The 25,605-nt window shown below is 40.1% G+C and overlaps 1 protein-coding gene across 1 annotated transcript; it reads left to right on the forward strand.

Annotated features, from left to right (window-relative positions):
* Positions 1-329: 329 nt before the first annotated feature.
* On the forward strand, positions 330-25,076 carry LOC104531381 (proteasome adapter and scaffold protein ECM29-like; the record flags this gene model as incomplete). The annotated part of the gene is made up of 19 exons (XM_010176244.2): positions 330-460; positions 6,137-6,253; positions 7,811-7,929; positions 9,141-9,293; positions 11,449-11,617; positions 12,111-12,250; positions 13,769-13,850; positions 14,113-14,232; positions 14,404-14,489; positions 14,770-14,848; positions 15,955-16,004; positions 16,561-16,627; positions 16,727-16,849; positions 17,994-18,097; positions 19,146-19,269; positions 21,432-21,512; positions 22,261-22,477; positions 23,017-23,108; positions 24,942-25,076. Coding segments are annotated over 19 exons (2,189 nt in total), but the record flags the coding sequence as incomplete, so codon positions are not given.
* Positions 25,077-25,605: the final 529 nt, after the last annotated feature.

The raw sequence follows: 25,605 nt of genomic DNA on the forward strand, positions 1-25,605 counted from the left end.
TATGTTCTAGCCTTTATTTGAAATGCAGTGTGAAGGAAAGGAAATCTTAATTGCTTCTGCCTTTGATTGGCATGGTCTGTACGTAATTGTAGAGGCTAGTTCTAGACGCTATGAGGCTGGTTTCTGCCATCAACAGTTTGCTCAGTTAGTGTTAAAAATAGAAGATGGATCTCTGTTGATTGCTGTTGAGATGGAAGTTCTTTAAGAATTGTGTGCATCGTTTCTTACAAGCCCACTAGGGAATGTTTAGAAAAAGCTGATTTTTTACTATAGCGATTTTGAGTTTCAACCAATTTCTCCCTTTCTCTTTTTTCTTTTTTTAACTGCAGATCAACTTGAACGTGTGTTCTTGCGTCTTGGCCATGCAGAAACAGACGAGCAGTTACAGAACATTATTTCCAAATTCCTACCCCCTGTTCTCCTCAAGCTGTCCAGCACACAGGAAGGAGTTCGTAAAAAGGTAAGGGTGCGATTTACCACAATGGCATGTTTTCCTGTTTGGGGAGAATAAAATGCCCCTGACATATCATGATTTACTACATTTCAGCGTTCTCTGGTGGAGAGAGCTTTTCTTTCCACTTGAAGCTGGCTAGCCTGAGGCCAAGACCTACTGCCACAGAGGCAGTTACCGTGGCTTCCAGGTCAGGGCTGTTGTGCATCCCTCTGACATATGGCACATGTGGAAAGACCATGAACACATACTCATTGGTGTCGTTCACTTGTCTGATAATAGGACAAGGACCAAACAATTTTGAAAATGGAATTTGATACCTACCTGAAGGAATTCAGTTCCCTGGTACAGAAGGCAGATTTATCACAGAATTAATTTAGGTAGATGTTAAATTCCATCTCCAAAACTGTTTGGTCCTTGCTCCTACACCTGTAACCAGGCTAGGACCAAACAGTTTTGGAGATGGAATTCAATATGTACATGGGGAGTTCAGTTCCCTGTGTTAGGTTATAGGATAAAAGCTTGTCTGCGCACCTGCAAAGGAGAGAACACCTTTTGGACTGAGAGAGTGCTATCTAGGGGTTTGCGGTGGGATGCAGAGGAATTGACTTGGTGACCGACACAGGGAAGATGCAAGGGAAGAGCATTTTGGGATTGCACAAGCCTTCTAATGGGATGTTTAATGGAGGAAACAAAGGTGGGGAAAGAGATGGACCTAGGTGATTTGGGGAGGAGCAAGTGTGGGTCTCTAGGGGTGAAGCCCACTGGTGCATGTGTGCCTCTCCTGGTTGGACCTGGGGGTGTGGAGCTGCTGCAGCCTCCCCTCTGCTGGGCTACTGGGCCTGGCCCTCATTCCCTGACACCATGTACTTGGTTGTTCTCCCTATTCCTGTGGCCAGGCAAGGACCAAACAGTGTTGAAGATGGAATTTAATACAAACAGGAAGGAATTCAGTGATATAGCTGCTTTCTGTAGCAGGGAGCTGAACTCTGTTTACTAGCAGGTCTTTTTTTCCCCAGGCCTGTGTTCTTGCACAAGTCCTGTGCAACAGCAGCTGTGGGATTGTGTGAGGGGATAGCTAAACCTAGTGTTAATGGCAGAAGAGATCTGACCTGGTCTGGATTCAGGCAGAGGAACACCTGCTTGTGTTTCATGTGCTGCCAGGAGGATGTCACCAGAAGAGGCAAATGGGGCAGCAGCAGCTGAATTTAAGAGATTTGAGCAGCCGGATCAGAAAGCAGAGGTTGAATTCTTGTCCCTGCAGCTGTTCATCAGAGGGAGCTGCCTGGTGATAGAGGTGAAACAGAACCTTTCTGAGCTGAGTGCAGATGGACCGTTGGGGAGTGGTGGTAGAAAAGAAGCTTTTTATAATCCCCTCTTTGTCTTGTAGAAATAGGGAAATGATCATGCCTTCACTGGATTTATAAGTAGATTTCAGAACCTGCAAGTAACTAGAACACAGATTTTCCTAAAAGTTTTGCACAAAACATGGTCCTGGCAGTGATCACGTGAAAGTGGATCCGTAGATGTCAAACCATTCCACTGTGCTGAAGGACAGATACTCCAGCTCAGATGGAAGGTTCTTCTGTGTCCTGGTTTTTGCTGGGATAGGGGTAATTTTCTTCTTATCAGCAAGAAAGCCCTGTGTTTTGGTTTCAGTGGGGATTGTTATGAGAACAATGTTGATAAGGTACAAGGACACTGTGCTCGGGCAGTTTCCAAGAAGAGAGGACAGGAAGGGGGGAGTGGAGAAGGAAAGTGTAGCAGTCAGTAACACCCAGAATGACAGTTGGATGTGCCAGTCAGATATTCCATATCATATTGTGTCATGTTCAGTATATTAACCAGGGCTGACCGGAAAGGGGGGGATTCTCTCGGGAATTGCTCGGGCTCGCTTTTCTGGGGTTATGATTTCGGTTTCGGGGGTTCCTTTTCATTCCTCTGGGATCATTATCAGTGAGTGGTGAGGAACTGTACTCTGCATCACTCGTATATATGTATATAGTTGTTATCATTATTACTCTTATAATTCTTATTATTTTAATTTTATTTTACTCAAATTGTTTTTATCTGAACCTACAAGTCTCCTGACTTTTACCCCTCCAGTTTTCTCCCTGATTCCCTGGGTACGGGGGGAGAGACAGGGGTAGTGTGAGTGGCTGTGTCTTGTTTGGCTGCCAGCTCAGTTAAACTGTCACATTCTGAATACCTGCTTATCATGTGCACTTGAAGCTATGAAGAAGAGCATCCAACTAGCTAGTGAAATTTCTTAGAGTATTTTATATGATATTTTTTCCATAAACTGTAATTGTCATCTGTTTTTTTGGAGTGTTGTGAGATTCAGGGAAGGGGAGGACTACTTTGAAAATGAAACTTTAAAAGGCCTCTCAAAATGACGTGGCATTCTTAGGTTGTATTGTAGTCTTCGTGTTAGAATGAATAGTGAAATAAAACTCATTTCTTGTTCTTCTTTCTATGTGTTTAAGCTATAGATTTTTATCTATACAAGATGTTGATAATACTATAAGCAATTACAGGATTTCCCTGTACTTCTTGGTATTTGTCAAATTCATTGCAGTCAAGGAAATGACCCGGAATTCTGCTCTTACTGTATCAGTGAAGGGAATTCGACTCTCTCAGTATTCTGTTTTCCTAATAAATCCAAAATGTAACAGGAAGGCTCTGTATTTATTGAATTTTTTTTTGTTGTTTGGTATTTTTTTACATAGCAAAATAACTTACCAGTGAGGCAGAGGGGAGGGGAAGACCATCAGATTTTTACTGTAATAAACATCAGTGATGATTTACTGTGGAGTGTATAACCTGCAGGTAAACCTGTTCAACAGGCACATTGCCTTTTTCTGTTACTTACATCAGAACTCAGCTTTTCAATCTTCTGCTTGTTCTTGTTTTACCATTAATGTGGTGGGAAAATATCTTAAGAAGTCTGATACATTTTCAAATGCTAATTACTTTTAAACACAAATACCTAGCTTTCTAGTGCTAATTTTGCGTGGTGGACAACAAGGAATGTGTATATTGTTCAACTCCAGACTCAAAATCATGTGAAAGCAGTGTAAATAAAACAAAAGCATATGGTTTTTCTATGTAAGCACTCAGGCAATTGCAAAACTAATCTAATAAAGGCTAATAAAGTAGACTAAATAGAATGCAAAGAGAAAGATAAACTCTTAAGTCACCCAGTGACTGACTAGAGGCAGTGACAAAACTCTGCTGTCCCATGTCTCTCTCCTGCAGTTATTGTAGTGCAATAGAACAACAGCAACAAAAAAAGTGTGCCAACATAGTTAATTCTGATTTGAAAACTTAAACTATTTTAATTTAATTGATGGTGTAGCTTTTGATAGCATAGGTGTATAAGCACTAAAGAACATCTCTGTGTTGCCAGTACACTGCTGAAGTGTAGGTCAATACAGTTGTTCGAGGACTTCCTTTTGCCCAACTTTAGAAGCACAATGTGATTCATTCAGTACACCATATGGGTTGACTACACTCTAATTTTACTCTCACTCCCTATACTAACTTTCTTCTCAAGCTTGTACTGCTAGAATGGAAGGGGGAAATTCAAATTCCATTTTTATTCCCACTGCCTTAAGATACTATTTTATTGGTCTTATCCCTGCCCTTAATTTTGTGACTTGTCACGTCAGTATTGCCGCCTCGTTCAGTAACTTGAACTCATTGTCCTCATATGTTTTCAGATCTAGGATGTAGTCTGGGTATATGGGTAAGCTTGCAGTGCCTATGCCTTCTTAATCCACTTACTCTGAAAAGGTAATCCCTCCTCAGGCCATGGTTTGACAGATGAGTTAAGTTCAACTCTAGTGTGTGTTCTACCAAATCAGTTACCCTAGCAGGCTCACATGAAGAAGTAATCCAGGGTAAGTTCACTCTACTGGTTTAGATGTGCTCCAGGAATGCTGATGCACTGCCATCATTTGTGCCAGCCTGGATATTGTTTCACTTTATGCAGCCCGTGTGAAGCCAGCAAAACAAAAAAAAAGAAGCAATCATTCTGACATTTGCCTGATTCAGTTCAGATGAGTACTGCTGGATGAGATCCTTAGTGCACTGATTTGAAATTAACGATTAGTGAAGCTGGACATTAGCTGACCCTCACACATACCCAAATCCAGCCATGTCTTTTTACACCAACCGCCATGGTTAATTTGAAGAGGTTCCTCAAACTCTGTTGTAGTCATATGTTTCTCTTCCTTCACAAAAAAAGTGTGCACATGTTTTTTCCTCTGTAAAATATTAGGAATTTGTGACTGCTGTTACAATAATTTTGCAACAACAAAATCTAGTAGCTGTCAGCTTTACTTAATTTGTCAGCTTATCTCTGTTCTCAGTCACATGCTTGTGGTCAGCTGTGCATTTTACCTGGATTATATCTGGGCAAATTTTGTTTGATACCTAGTCATGGAGTGGATGCAAAGATAATGTCTTAGCTCATATTGAGCTCAACAAGAATATGGTTCTGCAGTTGCCATAACCAGCTTAAGTGACAGCAGTGTAGTTGCTTTGTCACCATACCATGACAAAGGTAATGAACTGTCAAAAGCACAGGACAGTGTGCTCACCATGGGTTTGGACTTCAGTTGCTCAAGGTCAGCATGCACCTAGGACTGCCTCTGTCTGGTTTTACTAGAGCTGAGCTGACTCCAATTAATGCCACTTATATTTTTGCACCACCTTTCTTGAGAATCTGAAAGGGTTTGTGAGCTAGATGCAGATGTTCAGTGTGATTTCTTAGAACCCATTTTTCCAGAGTGGAGATTGTAGTTTTTCAAGTTCTTCCATTCATTTATGGTATCTCGTTTAGTGGATTTACAAGTAATGCTTTGCTGGTGCTATGCTAAGAAACTACTTCATGGGTTTGTAGAATCATGGGCTGGTTCAGCTTGGAGGGGACCTCAGAAGGTCTTCAGACCAACCTCCTGCTTAAAACAGGGTCCATTACAAGTTCAGACCGGGATGCTGAAGGTTTTATCAAGATGGGTCTCGAAAAACCTCAGAGGTTAGAGACTGCATAAACTCTCTGGGCTCCTTCTCCACTACTTGAGAGTCCTCTTTGTGATAAAGTACCACTCTGCACGTCTCTTGTTTCAGCACACTGTGGCCCCTGCTCATCTCACTGTCCACCAGAGCCTGGGGCCATTCCCCTAGAGCTGCTGCTGCCCCATTGGCATCGCTGCTGGAGCCTGGCCTGCCCAGGGCAGGACTGCACAGTGCTCCTGACTGACATTCACAAGGCTCCCCTTGGCTTTTCCTCTTGTCTGAAGGATGTCAGTCCTTTCTTGTTCCACTACAAGCATAGTTTTCACACACTCATTTGATAACTTTATTATGGGTGGGGTTTTTCCCTTTTTCTTCCCTTTTTCCCTTTTTCTTCCCTTTTCCCTTTTTCCCTTTTTCTTTGTTGATGTAGGTTATCAGTTGTGGCATGGTTTATGACTTTTTATGTATTTGTCTTAACGGTGATTTGAGGCATGCCGGGGTGGTTTCAGGATAATACAATAAATGATGGCTGCTATTTTCTAAGAGAACTTAGGCCTGATCTGTTTATAATAGGCCTGCCTAGTGAACAGAGGGTGATATGTGGAGTCCAAAGTAGTAAAATTAATGGTGGTTCTTTCAAGTTTTTTGTTTTCTTCCTGTCAGGTCATGGAGCTGCTGGTTCATCTGAATAAGCGCATCAAAAGCCGTCCAAAAATTCAGCTTCCAGTAGAGACATTGCTAGTTCAGTATCAAGATCCTTCTGCAGTGTCATTTGTCACTGTAAGTGTCTGTTCTTCCAAGAATAGTTGCTGATTTACTTGTAACAAGCAGAGTATTCTGTAAAGCTCCTGTCTTTAGCTCTGGCAATTTTCCTAGCAAGTATTTTATTGTAATGAGGCTTTTTTTAGAGATTTGTTTAAACTGAAGTTTATAGTCTGGTGCAGGTGAAACTTGGTTTCATAAAGCAGCTACACTATAGATTCTATTCAAATTACTGATAATTACTCTTGATATTTTGTGAATATAGAAATTGTAATTTCTTGTATTGTAGAGGGTCTGTTCATTGTTTAAAGCTCTGTTTTGCAAGGAGCTACCAGTCCTTATCCTGATGTGTGCAGGATCAGCACCTTAAAGCATCATGCAGGATCAGAGCCTTACTTAAAACATCCATATTTCTCTGAACACATGAGAACTGGTATTTTTATGTGTTTTTAGGGTCAGGACCATAGCTGAGCAAGAAGAGATGAAAAAAACATCATTTTATGGATGGGGAAACTTTACTTGATGGTTTCATTCAATGTAGTTTAAAAAGTGAAAATAGTTTAAAAATGTTTTTGTGAAACTATGAAGCTAGTTTTCATTTCAGCTGTGGTAGATCTATTACAAATCCCATGAATAAAAGTGATAAAATCAGAGAGAAACTTTCTGTCCTTCTCCTCTGAGTATTCAGTCATATGTTGCATAAATAGGACACGTAGTGTCTTAGAAACTGCTGGGGAAACGTTTAGAATTTAAACAACAGTAACACAGAAGTAACCTCAGATTTTCTTTAAGCAAGTGGGATTATCCAGAGTTCACCTTTTAGAAATGGCTTCTAGACTGCATATGTTGCATAGAGCAGTAAAAGAACCTTCTTGTTTGAAGACAAACGACATGAATTGTACTTTTGGCTGGACATGTCAAAAATCTGTTTTCATTCATGTATCTGAGTGTTGCATGTTGTTTTGTGCCATAAGGCATCATAAAAATTTTACAAGTGTCATTTACAAAGAAGTGTAATACTTCCCACTTCAATGCTTCTTTCAGCCAGGTCATTGAACGTGTAACTCAGCTTTACAGTTCTTGGCTGGATTTGGATCAACATGATAGCAGTTAGATAGTCCAGTATTCAGTATTGCTCTGCTGTGCTGTCCTTTCACTGGGCTCTGTTTGGATTGCTTTTGCAGCTTTTAAGTATGATGGTTTAGAAGCACATTTTCAAGAGAAACCTTGCCTATGCTGCTGACTTTGCATTTATTCAATATTGCTTTCTATTTTATTTCAGAAATAGGTCAAAGAGGGCATTACATTTACTTTCCTTGAAGCTGTTGCTCAGATAAAACTGCTTTTGGTGAATTTGGCAGTGAATAAGAAGCTAGAGAGGGTTTGGTTTGCATTGTTGTTTTCTTCCTTTTAAATAGCTCTTAGTACAGTGAGCCTTAGAATTACAAAATTGATCTTACAAAACATACATTGTTTCCAACACACAATTGTTTAACAAAATATAAAAGAAGAGTATAAAGACCAGATACTTCTTTTGCACTGTTGCAATACTATGTGCTTTTTCTACTCCTTTAGAATTTTACCATTATTTATGTTAAGATGGGATACCCCCGTCTGCCTGTGGAAAAACAATGTGAATTGGCTCCAACTCTTCTCACTGCAATGGAGGGGAAACCTCAACCACAGCAAGACAGGTATAACTAGTTGTTGGTGTAGTTAGTTCTGCTGATACTGTTTTAGTAAAATAATCTGTATAGCTTGGTAAAAGATTTTTTTTTTCCTTGGTGATGCTTTCATTGCTTAGGATGTTTTTGGCTTCTACAGTCTGGATCAGAAATTCAATAGTTTGAGTGGTACAAAGAATTCATACAGTCTAATGTTTTAATATACAGGAACTGCAGAAGCAGACTCCCTGTGTAAGAGGCCTGTGTTATGACAGAATATGCCTGTCCGTATTGCCCATCCATCTTCATCAAATTCTGGTTTCCACCTTAAGGCCAGACCTTCAGTAAATATCCTCTGTCCAGCAACAGGAACAGCAGTAAATGTCTCAGATTGGCCACTCTAAATTGTGAGATAACCAAAATTCCTACTCAGTTGAAACACTAAGTTGTAATAAATATAAAAAAGACTGAAATTGGGGACTGCTGTGTACTAAGAACTTCTAGAAAACTGTTGATTATGGACCTACTTCTTATTTACATTGAGATGGGTTTCCACCATGCTGGCACTGAAAAATGACAATGAAATCATATCTTCATTCACTCTGCATTACTGTGACAGTGTAAAAATATTTTTAAAGTGATGTTACTGAAAGGTCTTGCAGTAAAATCTTACTTCCATTCATGAAATCAGTGTGAAAATATTTTGATAGTCTTCTCTGGGCCCATGGTTTTGCCCTGTCTGAAAAGCAGGTATCTGAGTGAAGAGAGCATTGGGAAATCTGGCTGTACTGGTATATAATCAATGTGTTTGTCTGTGTGCAGTCTTTGGTAAAGCTGAACAGTGTTGATCAACTTCTGCTCTAGGCAGACTCAGATTTAAAGCTTTACGTTTCCTGTGGATGAGGCAGTCCTAGACTGTTTTTTCTCACATAATTACAAAACATTAAAAATCTGGACAAAAGCAGCGACTTTATCTCACCAGATGTGTGTGTGTGTGTCTACATGCACACAGGTATATATGTTCTATTTTAAGTGCAAATCCTAATTTATCTTCTTCCTTCCATTTTTAAGTACATGAGGTGGCAAATAGAGGCCACTGGATTGTGAATCAGTTTACTTCTGTTAAATTTGTTTTTGCTAAAGAGGACAAGGTTTGTTGTTAAAGGTTTCTCTCTTGAATGTTAAGAATAAACAGGTGTGTTTTTTTTAAAATGGTTGCAGTAAATATAATTGTTTTTCAGCCTAATGCATCTTCTAATACCAACCCTTTTTCACATGAAATACCCTGCTGAACCACTGAAAGCAGCAGCTTCTCCATTTAATCTTGCTGAAAAACCAAAGACTGTACAGCTGCTTTTGGACTTTATGTTGGATGTTCTTCTTATGCCTTATGGGTAAGTAGGAGTTAATACCAGTCTTCTCTAGAATGTGTTCTTTATGTATGAAACATTGCAAACTGCACTCTTGGCAACTCATGTAAAATATGCTGCTGTTTCCCAGCTCAAATGAAGCCAGTTACATATTTCAGTAAGGTACAGAGCAGGGCCCTAATTTTAAGAATGGGATCACTGTCTTTCTTATTTACAAGATGTCTTTTTTCTATTTAATTAGGTGTTATGCTATTCTGTCCTTGACCTCTTTTGGGATCAAGGTGAAGCTATGAAACGTGAGCTATCTGTTAAATAACCAAACCTTTAAAATAGAAGCCAGATCAAAATGTGTGCTCATCTTGCTGCAGTGGAGTGGAGTTTTAAGGCTTATTCCTCCAAGGTCATAAGCAAGTGTAATCTCTGAAAACTTGTGCTTTCCAGAATTGAACCTTCAATAACAAGATTTGTCTTTCATCTGTTTTCTGATGAAAAATGTTTTAACTTTAATGGCATGTCTGGGTGTGAGCACTGTTGCTGAGAGCAAGAATGATTTACAGAGCAACTTGAATTTACTGGTCACTGCTTGTTAGGAATCTTCTAGTGTCTAAAATCAATACTTTATCAAAATCTATTTTCCACTAACTTTTTTAGCATCTTTGTGTTGCTGGGGGAGCTTTTACTTTGAAAGAAAATATAAATAATTTTAACAGTAGAACACATTTTTTCTAACAAGTAATTGATGCCCATAGGATTTTTCTGAGCACCTAACTCTTGTCCACCCAAGTGGATTAACCCAAAGGAATGACTTTTAAGGTGGTGAGGATGTGCTGTTTCGTGTAGCTTTGCTGAAGGCCATGCTCCCATCAGACGTTTCAGGGGCCACTTTCTTACCATTTGAGTGTATAGAGTCTTGCAGTTTAAAATGCTTAGCCTACTCCTCTGTTCATAGTTCACACTCTCCAGTTTGGGCAGGTTTATTCTCTTAGCTTCTGCCACAAACTGCTGTGGCTGCATCTTCAGCAGATGAAGTCCTTGGGCATTGCAACGAGACTTCACTTCCTTCCATGCTTTTGTACTCTGGCCAAGTCTGACAGTTTTTAAATATTCAGAGACCACGAGGGTAGGGGTGAAGGTTTCTTTCCAGAAGGTGCTCAGAGAGTTTCTTCAGCTAGCCTGTGGCTCTGGATGTCTGTCTCTTAAAGTCTTGCTCCCTGGGATGAGACCATTTGCAGCTCTTTATGGCTAATTTATACCTGGTAGAACTTGCTCTCTCATTGCCCAGTTGTGAATTAGCCTTGCTAGTCTGCATGCAGTAAAACAACCAGAAAATATAGCTGTAGGGCTTAAACCTCATAATCAAGTTCAAGTGTTTAAAAGTTTTAAGTAATGAGACTTGCTATGAATGTTTATCCTTATTGTTGTGACTGTTAACTTCCTTTTGTTGCCTGTGCACTGAATGCAGAAGAGATTATGGAGCAAAGTAATTCTTCTAATCCTTCATGTGTTGACCAGCTTTGAAGATACAGGGAGAGGTGGAGTGGCTTTTGTGAGAATATGGGAATGTGCACAGGGGAGCTAGACTAGCCAGTCTCCAAAAAACCTGATATCTGTAAAGTTAAGCTTTATGGTTTTTGCTTTCCTTCCCTGCCCAGCACCAAAACTGCCATTTTCCAAGACGCTATTTTATTTCTTTAATTTTTTTTTTTTAACATCAAGGATTGTTTCCTGCCACTTCATTGTGTTGCATATACTTCATTAGTTCCCTTGTTAGGTTTGTATATTTAATAGAAATCACACAGACGTTGTTAAAGCTTTTAGTACAAGTTTCTTGAACGTAGTACTGTCTGGGTATTCACTTCTAATACAAAAGAGAGAATTCTTTCTGGTTAGTAACCTGTGATAACTCTTTTCAGAAATGCCAGTGGGCCCTTTCCTAACTGAAGTTTGTTTTCAAACAGTTATAATGAAACCATTATGGCTCTTGCAGAACGTGCTGGGATAACTGGTACCTGAGTCTCGACTGAGTAAAACTCTGTCTTATATCAGAATCGTGGGATTAATTAAGGAAGAATGCGTGAAGTTGGACAGGTTATGTTTGTTCCTCCGTTCCAGCATCTAATTCAGCTGGCAGTGTGGACTGGTAAAGCCTCTAATGAAACTCCTTTCCTTACCTGCTTAGGTTTGTATTGAATGAATCTCAGAGTCGACAAAACATGCCCTCTGCCCAGGGCTCTTCATCAAGTAGCGTGGGAGGTCCCGGAATCCCTCAGCCGCCTCCAGGGATGAGCTTTTATGCAGCCAAAAGGGTAATTGGAGATAGCCCATGGACACCAGAGCTGCTGGAACAGGTACTTGCAGTTGCCTGGCTGGTCCTTCGTGAACTAGGTGTGGTAACAGGGAGCCTACAGACAGCTAATACGAAGCTAATTCTGACCAGGTCTTTAGTTGCCCTGAGGGAATGTTGAAGGACTTTGCAGGAACTTTGCAACAGTGAGATGGGGTGGGAGGTGCCAGCAGCTCTCAGAGCTGGTTAGAAAGCAACCATAGCTTACTCTTGCATTTTCCTCCTAAAGATAGTAAGGTTGCAAAACCCTCTTATGTTGATGAAGTGTCCCTTTTTAGCAGAGCAGTACCAGAGCATCCCTCATAGTAATGGTGGTACTTGGCCACAGGTGACTGCTATGACAGGAGGCAAGAGGAGGGTGCTGCTAAAGAAGTGGAGAGGATTTGAACTTCTTAGCAAGCAGAAGCCATCATGTCAGACAGCAGAACTGCTGTGGTTGTTTTAACATATGCTTTCTTGCCAGTAACACTGCCTTTACTTTCCCCTCTGTTGAACAGTGTAAGCTGGGGATAGTGAAATTCATTGAAGCTGAGCAAGTGCCAGAACTTGAAGCTGTTATACACCTGGTTGTAGCCTCCAGTGATACAAGACACAGTGTTGCCACTGCAGCAGACCTTGAACTAAAGAGCAAACAAAGGTACATGTTTGGATATTTGGAAAAGATGGTGCTAGCGTTCCTAACAAAGCTAGCTGCAATTAATGTAGTGCTCCAGAGAGACTGTGCTCTGAAAGGAGGGCTGCAGCCCCCCACGTGCCTGTGAAACTGCCATGTATTCACACAGGGCTGGGAATGGTGTGGGTCACAGTCTTGCAGGTGGGAATATCACTTGGCTCTAGAGCTGACGGCTTTAGCTGTTTGTTTTCAGTCATCTTTGGTATCACTTTTGAGCCATTTTCTTACTTCTTGGTTTCAAAATTGCCCTCTGTGGATTATCAGTGGTCAATAAGGCCTCAATAAGTGATTCAGCAGCTGTCCAACTTATCTATATTGTCTTTCCCGGAAAAGTATACTTTAATTTAATTTATTAAGGGGGTAAAGAGAATGTAATTGTGAAGTGGACCATAGTCTAGGAAGTTTGGCAGCCACTGTTGTCTGTATTATTAAAGTTTTTTTACATCTGCAGTCCACCTTTCATTATCTAAAGACAGTGCTTCTGTCTTTAACTCCTCAAGAAGCCAGAGTAATTGTTTTTGGTACTACTTGCTGAGTCACTGATAGTGCAGGGTTTGCTGGCTCATGTTGTAGATTTGAAGTGAGAGAGGCCTGCCTTTGAAATGAGTAGGTGGCTTCTGTGTATAAGACTGTTTAACTTGGAGTCAAATATGTAATGTGAAACCTTCTCCATTCGAGTCTATTCATGTGCCTCAGTCGTAGCAGGGGAGATGGATCTAGTGACGACAGCCTGGTTAAGGAAGTCAGTCTCTCCTTTGCTCCTTGCCTCATCTTCCCCTTTGCATTGGTATTTGCTTGAAGAGCAAAATAACATGTGTGGACAAAATGCATGTTAATATGCAGTGTTAAATGTATTTTATGAGAACTTCATGCTACTTCACAGCTCAGTTGTTTGGAAATCGATTGTTTTACTGAAGGAAAAAGATGGTTCTGTCTTCTCCACTTTTTTTGGAGCATGCATGCTTAACTTTCTTGGTTTCTATGGAGTGGGTTTTGGGTATGTGTTGTAAACAATCTCATCAATAGCTATCATTAGAATGGTTATTATTGGCAGACAAGTTTGTCTGAGAGACCAAGGTGAAATAGTCCTAGAATTAAAAATGCTGTCTTCTCTATTGAAATGTCAAAACACCAAGGTCGAAGAATGTGGGGAAATTTGGTAACAGATGACCATTCTGTATTCAGTCAGTAGACTACCATGTTTTATATGTCTTGTTTCAGTGGGAAAGAATTGAGAATGTAGGTTTCTCACAAATTATTAGGAGTCATATTGTCAGAATTTGTAGGTGAAATTTGTAATCAGTTCACATTCTTTGTGATTATATGTTACGTGGATGAGGGTGCAGTGATGAGAAGTCAAACTAGATCTATTAAAACTCTGAAGAATACGATATGATGCAAAATGCTGTAAACGTATATTTTAAAAAATAATCAAAGATCAGGATCTTAACATGTTAGTCTTCAATGTGTTTTTTTCTTTAGTTTAATTGACTGGAACAATCCTGCTATCATCAACAAGATGTATAAAGTGTATCTTGGGGATATACCACTGAAAACCAAGGAGGTAAGATTTGCCTTCAGAGTTGCAGACCTGGTTAATTTTTGAAGGTGTAATTTTAGTTGCTTTATTGTATTTGAAGAAGACATGCATGTTTTTCTCAAATCTATCACTCCTTTGATCTCTGCTTTCACTGCACATTTTTGCTTTTGAATATGTTTTTTCTCTGTCTCCGTGTGTTCTGATTTGCAGTAGAAGGTAATTCAGCTAACTTAAAAGTACTGCTGTCCAAAGGCATTCTGTATTACTTCAACTCTGTTTCTGACAGGGATCTGTTCTGAAACCAGAAATGAAACGAGAGTCAGTCAGCACCCGTGTGAAATTAAAGATTGTTCCTCATCTTCTGCGATCCAGGCAAGCTGCAGAAACGTTCCCAGCTAACATTCAGGTAATGCTTATATTCCAAAGATGTTCTTCCTAATGAGCTTGTTAATACAGTCTCTCCAGTACTTAGACGAGGGAAACACTGGTGACAGTGTTTAAAGAAGAAGAGGAATTAGAAAACCTTTGAAAGTGAGGCCAGGCACTCTCTGATCTGCTCTTTATTCCTTTTGGCCAGGTGGTTTATGATGGACTCTTTGGTGCAAACACAAATGCAAAACTGAGAAGTCTGTCCTTGCAGTTTGTGCATCATATTTGTATCATGTAAGTAATTTGGTGTGAGCACAATGTTTTTCAGCTATTTGCTTAGAAGCCACTCTGTTTACTAAATATATAAGTGAACTAAGGGCAAAGAAAGAGTACTAAAACTCATAGAAAGTAGGGTTTTTTTCCTTAATCCTGAAGTCTGTGTGTGTGCTTGTGCTTGCACACATTAAGCTGTGATTTCTTAGCCTAACAAAGTTGAGAAAAAGTGATACTGAGAGAATATACTTTTAAGGGATGCAAAAGATAATTTTTTGTTTGTTGATGTCTCTAATTGCAGTTGTCCAGAAAGTAAAATAAAGCCATTAGGCCCAATGCTTTTAAATGGACTTACAAAACTGATCAATGAATACAAAGAGGTAAGCTGAAAGGTTCTTATACTAGAGAGCTATAATTCTTCATATGAATACAAGCAAAAGACAAATATCTTTATGATGGAAACTGATAAGTCTCCTTTTTGTAGTTGCCTGAGATGGCTATCAAAGGATAATTTTTAAGAAATTTTGTTGGAAGATAAACAAATACTTTAAAAGGCGATATATGAAAACTGTTTTATTTGTTTAAAAGCTGTGGATAGATGCTTTGACACTATTTACAAAAGTCTCAGGAAGTAATAGTGTTGATAATGTAAAGAGTGAGGCCAGAGTAGCATCTAGCTGCTGTTACTCATTGCTCTGGAGCACACAGGGACTTCAACTCCAGGCATATACCCCGTTGTGATAAGCAGCTGTATAGGCCTGCTTGTAATACCTTCCATCCTCTCTGTCCAGGGATGACACTGTTACAAACAGAACTGCAAATGCCATTGTGGCCTGAAGAGGTTTTACCTGTGCCATTTCAGAAGGCAAATTCTCCACGATACTCCTACGTGTATCTTAATGAAGGGCTGGTGTTGCAGACCACCTCTTCTGCAGCTTTGATCCTCTGGCTGCTTCATTTGAACTGTTGGATGTGACCTTCTGGCCTGAGTTGGTGTTGAACGCTTGACCCTCTTCTGCCATTGGAAGGGCATGAAAAAGCAGTGTCCAGAAGGAGATAAGCCCATATATAAATGTGCTGCATTGGTCATCTGCAGGATCCATTGTGCAAACAGTTCCCTTTGAGTAAAGCTGCTGTGTAGGGCCAGTGGAAGGTGTCTGTCCCTTTGCTACTGTTTCATACACTTGCTGAATCTCCTTCTCTGTTTCTCTTGAAATATAATGCGATTAGCTGAGACCAGAATGGAGACTTACGTTTTGTCACCGTTTGTGATTTTCTGTTTCTAGTGGAAGAGCATACTCCCTCTGTTCCTATATAATGCTTTTGTTCTTGGATACAATTATATTGTGTTCCAGGATTCTTTATCCATGAAAGCATGTTTGAGCACTTTGGAGACAGGATTTAAAGTGAATGTTTAATTATAAAAGATATTCCTTTATGTATTTCTGGGTTTTGCTGAATTTTATGTGTCATTTTATCATTCAAGGATTCAAAACTGCTGTCAATGGCATATTCAGCGGTTGGAAAGCTCTCCAGGTAACTGAAGCACCATTCAAGCAATGCGACATTGAATAATTTTTCCCAATAAATCTGTTAATTTATCAGCAGCAAACTTTATGCCACCTGCCAATTTTGCAATTGAGCGTACAGTGCAGAGAAAAGCCTTCTTTTTGTGACATCTCCAGAGATGTAAAAAGAAGTATGTTTTTAGCTGATGGCTTCTCTAGCAGTGATCAATGGCAGGTCTTGAACTGTGCACAGAATTTAAGAAATGGTTCCACTTTCTTGATTGCCAGAAACATAAATCTGAGGGATGTACAGCAAAGACCAGAGGGTGTGAAGCTAAACAAGTGGCATGTTCAATGGTATGCTAGTGGTCTAAGTGATTGCCCATAGAATATCTTACTTTCCAAACTGTATTAAGGGGAAGATGTGCTGCTCCATGGTGGAAATGCATATGATAGAGCAAACTTTCTGTGCTGGTCTGTTTGGTTTGGCTGTTAAAGTGTGAGATGAAGGGAAGACCAATTAAATGTGAAGCATTTCAATTTTAAAAACCAAAAACTTAATTAATTAAAATATCTTGTTTCAGCCGAATGCCTCAGCTCTTTACCAAGGATATAGCACTGGTACAGCAGTTTTTTGAAGCTTTATGCAAGGTGGGTGCTGACAGGGCTTTGGGAAGTATTTTGTGCTGGTTTTGCTTAATTCTTGTAACTGCACACTGTAAAGTGAAAACTCTTGGTTTTGTACTGCAGGAAGATGCTGATACTAGGCTTGCCATTCAGGAGGCCTTGTCTATGATGGTTGGAGCATACAGTAACTTGGAAGGAGCTCAGCGTACCCTGATGGAAGCTCTTGTAGCTTCTTATTTAATAAAGGTATTTTCAGTGCTGTCAAAATTATGTACCTTTAAAAAAAAGAGCTATTAATTGTTTTCCTGTTTCTTGACACTTCCCATTGTATACTTTTTGGAACAGGTCTCCCTTTTCTTACTGAATGTATTGGCCTGTCTGGGAGAGGGTGGGGTGTGTGTGCTCAGATGAAGTATTTTTAATATGGTACAGTGGCTGTAAGGAGGGTGACAGTGCAGTTTTCTATTTGTGTTCTGTTTTACAAAGAAATGAAGCTGTTGCAATTGTGCTGTATGTTCCTCATAGTCTCCTCCTAAGAAAACTTCAAGAAATAGATGCTTCAAGGATAGTATCTTGTGAAATGCTTTGTGAAAGCGAGTTTGGTAGAAAGGATCATTCGCTGCTAAGTGGAGATTTCAGTGTGCTGTGTGATTTCTAACATTACAAGGCACCTGCGAACCTCCCCAGGAACAGCCTTGAGACACTAATCCAGAAGAAACTACACTTCACTGACTCTCTTACTTTACTGAGCACTTTGTTGGTGTTCAGAATTCCCCAGGAGTCTGGGTTTTCAGAAAGAGAGTTTTTTGTATGCTCTGTGTTTGCATGGGTACTCAGGGTGGCTGCGGAGGTATACATGTTTCTAGGGGTTGCACTAGTAACTGTGTAAGAACCTATTTTCAGGCTGATGACTCTTTTGCCTGGGTGCTGGAGCAGTTTAGGTCTCCAGGCCATACCATTTTGAGACTATCTGAACCCAGCCGAGAGAATGACCACCCTAAGCTCATGTTTCTTTTCCACCTCAGGCTGTGCTGCTCTGAAGCACAGCCCTGTTTTGTGTGGATACATGATGTATGTCATTCTTCATTTCAAAACCGCCTGGGTGGGGCAGTTCACATGTCTGAGAATTAGCAATAACTCTGATTTATGATTCCCAAAACTGTGCATGTATTTAATTAAATATCTAGTTCTCCACTTGCATATATATGAGAAGCTAGCTTTTATTTTCCCTGTCTCCTGCCACGTGAAGAGTTAGCAAGAACAGTGTCTCAAAATGTCACGTTGGTACCAGAGGACAAAACAGATGACTGATGATTTCCAAGTGGTGAGTGCAGGTCCTTAGGGTGTTCATTGGAAACTCAACCGTATGTTTCTGTCTCTTCTCTTTAAGCCTGAAGTTCAAGTACGTCAAGTGGCTGTGAAATTTGCCAGCACAGTATTCCCTCCAGATCATATCCCTTCCAGATACTTACTCCTGTTAGCTGCAGGAGACCCGTAAGTTGTTTTCCTTTTTAAGTTATTTTCAGATATACACACACACACATACATATATTTGTGTCCAATATATATTTGGATTAAATATCAATGCATATATATATGTGTATATGTATGCATGTACATAAAACTTCACTCACTGAAAATTAAGTATGATAATTTTGAAATTAACCTTTACACAGTGGCATTCTTGACAGTTCTGTGGAATACTGTACTGTGCCTTATGGTAGTGTTTGACTTGAATTCTTTTTCTTGTTTCAGATAAACTGCTGTTACTAAAGCACTTAATGTTCAATTGCAGTTGCAAAGTAAAAATGCATTAACTGAAATCACCTTTATCGTGGCTAGAAATTATTGTGTTTTCCTGGTAAAGTCTGTCAGTCTATTTCAGCTTGTATTTGCAAAGAGTCAGGAGAATGCACTTGTGAGAGTTGCCACTCTCTGCTAAGGAGCAGTTGACTCTTTAAATTACAGTAATAATTTCATTTGCAGTTTTCTCATACAGCAATTTAAGTGCTGGGGTTTTTTTTCCAGCTTACTTTAATTGCTCGATTTTTTGGTGTGAGTAGCTATTGTGTAACTAAGGAAAGCTAAACAGATCAATTGCAACAAGCCACTCTGTCATTGCAGTGTCAGCACTGTTCCAGGAGTTGATCTTCTGCTAAGTAGATAGTGATAAACTTGGTAGGTGTCAGCTGAAGCTTGAATATAGGAAGTAATAGGGAGGACGAGCACATAGGAAAACAAGGATGTGGGAACCAGGAGCTGGTGGTGAGCACTAGCAGGATGTTAAGGGGAGTGGAAGTGGGCTGATCCAGACTGTTTTGCAGAGACCGCTCATTGCTGTTCTTTTATCTTCCTCCTCTCCAAAATAAACAAATTGTTAGAAGTTCTAATGCAAGGTTTTTTCCCCTTCCTTTCAAAAAAACTACTCTTCATTTAAAAACTGTTCTCCCTCCCTGAGCTTCCCAGGGTATCTTTTTGCTCATTAAAGGCAATTTGTCCTGGTCAAATAACGTCTGTTTCTCATTTTTTTTTCTTCTGAAAGGCGGGAGGAGGTGCACGGAGAAGCCCAGCAAGTGCTGAGAACATTTCCTGGTAAAAACGAGAAGGAGAGTTCTGGGAAGCAGATGCCTTCCTTCCCTGAAATGGTCCATTACATTCAAGACAAGGTACAGTGCTTCTGTCCTAGTAAACGAGAAATATATACCTGATGCTCAGGCATGTAGTTAGTGTGATTTTCCCTTCCCTGTATCCTTCTCACTCACCTCCTCCAAGGGATAAAGTTAGCCAAAATCACAGTGAAGACCTTACATGGTATTGCACTACCAAGATCAGTACTAATGGTTACCTTCTGCTGGCAATAATTGCAAGAGATCCAAGTGTTAAGTAACAAGGAGGCAGATTGTTTAACGAAGGGATTATTTTGCTTTGGTGCTGTTTGTGCAGATGATGTGTGGAGAGAGGAGTCCAGTATTCAAGGGTGGTAGTCCTGTTTCACAAACACAGTTTACTCGCAAGCACATTCTTGAAGGCATAGGAAGGTCACTCTCTGGTTGGGCTGGTGAAAAATAAAATTGTGCATAAAACAGAAAAAGCATTCCAGGCAAGGAAGGAGATGCTGGAGCAGGTAAAGAAGTCTGTTTTGTTGACTTTAAAGGCTTAATTATTAATCTTCATTGCAATCTGTGGAAACAATGGCCATGTAAATAAGTCTTCATTAATCTAGTGGAATGATATGCCAAAAACTGTACCACTTAATGTACCATCACTGTTTGCACTGAGAGATTACCTGGAGAGGTGTTAAAATCTTGTCTGTGTTACACACTTCTGTGTATATTAGCTATGCTAGTCTTACAAGCTATAAAAAGATGTGGAGGGTCAGTGACAATACTGGTTTTTTCCTCTGATAGTCTACTTTAGAAAAAAAAAAGAAAGAAGTATATAATGTTGGAGCACATCTGGTTTTGCAAGCGATCTGTGACAGTAGAATTCTTAAACCTGAAAGATTTCTTGTGAAATGTGATATACTCTGCTGGTGTTGTACTCTGCTGGTGTACTCCCCTAGTGTATACATGAAGTATGTGCCTGTCCCCTTGCCATTAATTTTTTAATTTTCCTTGACTTCTGTAATGTCACTAGATAACTGTGGGTCAGTCTAGTTCAATCGCTAATGAGAAAAACAAGATTCCGTCACTCCTGGGTGAATTTAAAAACAAAATAAAAATTCTGAGCACTTTTCAGTTCTTCCTTACTTGTCCTCAAGGCTTATTAAAAAAATCCTGGAGGTACATTTGTTCGGTTCCTTATCTTGAAGTGTAAATTTTCACGTATCATGAATAATCTTTGAGTGTTGGAGATGTTTGAGAAGTTTGTGTGCATTGCTTGGCACAGCAGGCTAAGATGCAAAATAACTTCCTGCATGAGTTAGCGTGATCCTTCTCTCCCTCTGCGAGAAGGTATGTGCAGAAGAGTAGGACCTGATCTGCTGGTTATGGATGGGAACCCGTTCTTCAAGGAAGTCATCATCTGGTTCACTAATTCAGGATTTCACTAATGGTGCTGGATGTCATTAAAGTTACAGTGCAGCAAAAGTTCTGAGCGTGTTAAGACATGGGATGATCTGTTGATTTCTGTGCAACTGGATAAAGATGCAAGGCTGCCTTGCTGAATCTAGCCCTAGCACTGATGTGCCCGTTGCCTAAAGGATAAGGACGTGCTTTTTTGCAGCATTTGCAGTGAGTGTTACTGGAAACCTTCTGTTCAGATGTTTTTCTGCTTGTCAAAGCTAACACTTCTATGGAGGGCAGTTGCTCGCTTGCTGCAGCAGCCCTCTACCTAGCAGGTAGCAGGGTCTGAGGGACTCCCCGGGCTTGGCTGGTGCAGCACAGGGTGCTCACCTCCCTGTACTGAGGAAGCCTGGCTGCTCTGCAGCCTCTCCAGGCAGAGCTGCCGTCTCCAAGCTTCCTGGCTGCCTGTCAGTTGGGGCGTCTCAGAGTTTGGAAGTTTATGATGTATTTTGTTTTTAAATTCTAAAGCACTTCTTTTTTCTTGAGGGAAAGAAAGAATGTTGTCCTTCTCCAGCCTCCCCTGCCATTCCCTCTCATGAATTCAGAGTTTCCACTTTCTGAGTGGATAGAGACGTAAAGTTGATGGACCTAAACTGTACTATTACCAAATGCACTGTGCCCTTCTTGTTATAGAACTGTTGCACATTTTCAGTTGCTAAGTAGAGGGTAAACATAGTTGCATCAGCAAAATTTTGTTGACATTTCCAACATCTCTGCCATTCATGGGTCTGACTGTTGCAGTCTTAATATACTCTGTTGTTTAGGCCTCTCACCGAATGAAAACTCCAGCTAAATATATGACTGGGACTGCAGCGTTGCCTTTCAATCCTGCCACATTTGGAGAGGTAATTATCTGGATTTACTTCCTCGGATATGTGTACCTTTATTTATTTAGAGGACACTGTAAGAAGCTAACAGTGACCATAAGTCACCCTACATTCTAAAATTCCTCTTTTAAACAGGTGTTGGGATTAACTCTCCATCCTTTATCTGTCTGTCCTTAAACGGCAGTCTGAACAGGATTTTCAAGGGGGGTGGGAGGAATGTTCCCGAGAGGGCTGCTCCAGTGCTTTCTGCAGCATACCTAATGTCAGAGGGAGCATCTCAGAGGGAGAAACTGGCAATCCTGTGCAAAAGTCCTGTTATGCTCCTTGAGGCTGTTCTTTTTGTAGCGGATTCCTTGGCTCCAGTGATCTGTAGAGACAGACTCAGAAGTGATGCAAGGTCTGTATTAGCAATGCATCAAGTTGCGTTTGTACGCATGCCAAATTGGTATAGGGTACAGGCTGACCTGCCTGCAAGGAGGTTGCATCAGCCTATGATAAACCAAAAGTCTGTGTATAATTTAATCTTCTCAGAGTAATGTAGGCACTGTGGAGTTACAAGGTGTATTGCAGAAACTGGTCCTAAGATTTGTTACACTACATTTTTGTTCCTGTCTATGTGTCTTCTGTCTAGATTTGATTAAAGAAGAAACTGTATTGTTTTGCTTACACTAAGTGCAGCAAATTCCCTGCTCTTTTATCTTGTCTCTTTCATGCTTTTCCAAGTGCTCACACACTCAGTATCCTGGTTTTTCTCTTCTCTACTTAGATAGTTCTGTATCTGCGGATGTGTCTTGCTCACAGTGCAGGTGTGGTGCCAACCTCACAGAACTTGGCAGATATGCAAGATCATGCTCCAGCCATTGGACGTTACATAAGGAACCTCATGTCTGGCAACCACATATCTTTCTCTTCAAAAAGTGCAGAAACCAACCCTGTACATATATATATTGGCCTTCTTCAGCAGCTGTTAGCTGGTGTTGGAGGTAAGAAGCTGTATGCATCATCATCTTGAAGAATAGTCTTTTCTTACTAGAAATGAGTTGCCAGCACCTAGTGCTTTGAACTTGGCTGCAGCAATCACAGAGTTGCAACACAGACTATGAACTCTTCAGTTTAAACTTGTTCTATGCTGCTGTCTAGGTGGGAGGAAGCAGGACAGTAAAATTGCAGCATTGGTTGATATAGTGCATAAAATTGTGAGGCCATTGTCTGTAACAGCTTCCTCACAGTTAAATGCTATGTCTTCGTCACTCTGATAATAGTGTATCTGTGACAAGTGTAGTCTTAAAGCACTTGAATGCCTTTAGAACAAATTGCTACCAGAATGTTTACTTATTTTCCTTTCCCTGGTATTTCTGAGAAGTACCATACCCTATTATTCTGTATTGTTTGTTATCCCTAGTCTATTGCAAATGAATGCTTTGAAATGCCTGGTACTTCTTAACCTCTTTCTAGCACTGTTTGTTAGATTGTTGTAAATACTGCAATTGTATAGTAACCTGATTCTTTAATTACTGTTTAGGTTTGCCAGTCATGTATTGTCTTCTAGAAGTTGTGTCAGTGTATCCAGAAAAACTAGCCACCAGATTTGTAGACAAAATGGACTGGATAAAGGTATGCTGGAAACCCTTTTTCTGTTTGTTTTTTTGGGTGGAACGGGTTTGGCGTTAGCAAAATCTAGCATTTTCCCGTGGTGGAATGGAGCTGTTATTTCAAAGTATGCACTTAATTTGAAATTTGGTATTTATACTTAAAGTGAACACTCTATGAGATGTTTTGTGTATCAAGGTAGAGAAAATTACTCTCTGGTATTTCTACCTACAATCATCACCTCATGAGATGTTACATGAAGCAGGATGGGGAAAATTACATTTTGGTTCTTTGGTGTTACTGATTCTGTTCATTGATCTGCATGTTCTGGGTAGTCTACATCAGTCAATCAGGTTTGGTTTTTTTGGTAGTCAGTCAGTTTTTCCCCTTGATCAGAAGATCCTTCAACCAGCAAAAGAAAACTGAGAACAAAATCCTGCAATTTTTTTAAGGAATTGTTTAACAATGGGAATGTTCCAGTGGGTTTCTCTGAAAATGAGATGAGTTAGATTCCTAATTGTTTTAAAACCCTTTCTGTGGAGGTTTTTCTATTTTTTTTTTATTAGCCTCAAACAAAAAAGCAGATAAACTGGAGCCTGCTTGGGAGTAAGCCAAAGAGAATTATTCTTTCCTTGGATTCTCTTATCAGGCAACTTTCTGCTTTTTTGTGATTTGCTTCAAGCACGCGGGATTTACTAAGCTCTTACAGGTTGCCTTTGCTTTCACTTGGGGAGTCTGGCAGAAAAAAATACTTGTTAAAGAAAAATCAGAATGAGTTCTAATAATTTCTTCTGCTGATATCTATGCTGCATTTCACTGTATGCATTTTATCACATCACATTTAAGTGCAGGTATGAACCTCAAAGGAGAGGACTTTAAAACATTCTCCTTTTCAGTATTGCTCATCGTTTGCAGAAAAAAACCTTCTTTTTCTTTGGCCTGGTGTCCATATGCAAAATTAAGCTTCTAGGGGTGGTAACTGGTACCTGGTAACTGGTACATAGTTCCAGAAACTGTAGTGTAAATCGTTGTTTGTGTGATTTCACTTTGCTGAGTAGACAGAGCAGGTCCAAGGGTTTGTTAGAAGTCACCTATGTATCTGATGCAAGTTTTCAGTTGAAGTTAAAGTTATGCTTCATGAGCCTGACAGATCTCATTTCTTGTGTGTTTGCTTGGCTCATTTTTGCCTTCTTTGTGATACCGTAAGCCATTCATAGCTTTGGGTATGAATTTTTCTTGTGAGTGTGTTGTGTTACAACAGAAGTAAGATTATATATTAACAAATGACTTGGGCCTTCCCAAATTCAACTTTTTAACAATTTAGATAGTACAAGTTCTCTAATACAAAGTAGATAAATTTGCACTGAGAGCTGTGATTTCCTGGGCACTTTTTATTTTGTCAGCATTTGATTTAATGGGTTTAACCTCTTGAGGTGTGGTGGGTTTGGGTTTTTTTCCATTTGATTAATAAAAAGGAAATGGGAGCCTCCAATAGCTCAGGAAAAATAGTATCTTTAGGGGTTTTTTTTAGATCAGTGTATAATGTAGAAGCTCTTCTCTGAAGAGAAAATTCAGCCAAGCATTGAATCGGTGTTTAACACAGAGCCAGTGGGTAGCCCCTCTTGTGGCTCGCAGTAATCTTCCTCCTAACCGCTGAGCGTGTGAAGGATGCTTTGCTGAAGTGAGTGCTTTGCTTCTTACTAAATGACAATGCTGTTGGTTTAAAGAGTGGTTTCTAAGTTAAGCACTATTTGTGTAGCTGCATAACAGTTGTGCTTGTATATTGAAGCTGTGTATGAACAGACTGTGTAAGGAGCTGCTTCCATGTTTTATGTTTCTTTTTAAAAACTCCCACAGAGCCTGATGAACACAAACAAAGAAGAAATGCGTGAGCTTGCAGCCCTGTTTTATTCTGTAGTGCTGTCTACCATGTCTGGAGATGAGCTTAGGGCCTCCTTGGAACAGCTGATCAAGATGACAAAAGATAACCATGTAACTACCTTCCTTTGTCTGCTGCTTCTTATTTTTTCTTGTGTCATGTAACTGATAGGAAATGTGAATCTCGGTGTGTGTAGGATGTATTAGCCTTAATCCGAGTGTAAAATTAACTAGCTGACTTCTAGTTGGGCGGTGAGAAGGGATTTTTGTTGTAGGTGAGTGCAACAGATCTTTAAATAAAGTAATCCCTGAAGCTGTTGCTAAGGTCAGTAGGAGGGTTTCCTGGAGGCACTTGCCTAGCAAAGCCAGCACTGACATGTATTTAACCAGTTTTAGCCAGCTAAATATTCCTTGTCCCATGGAGTGATAGTGCATCACGCTACCTACCTAAAACAATTTACTGATTGCTTATTTGTAAGCATCTACAGGTACCTGCAGAAAGATGTTTAAGAAAATGTTTAACTCGTTAAAAATTTAACTTCTCCTCCTCTGCTGAGCCATAGCAGCCTCCTGGCTCCCCATTGCCTCAGGTCTTGTCCCGACAGCAGCCTTTGCTGGATGAGGGCTGGCTTCTGAACACGAG

Source organism: Antrostomus carolinensis, unplaced genomic scaffold, assembly GCF_000700745.2.
Source record: "Antrostomus carolinensis isolate BGI_N321 unplaced genomic scaffold, ASM70074v2 scaffold13319, whole genome shotgun sequence".
NCBI classification, from domain to species: domain Eukaryota; kingdom Metazoa; phylum Chordata; class Aves; order Caprimulgiformes; family Caprimulgidae; genus Antrostomus; species Antrostomus carolinensis.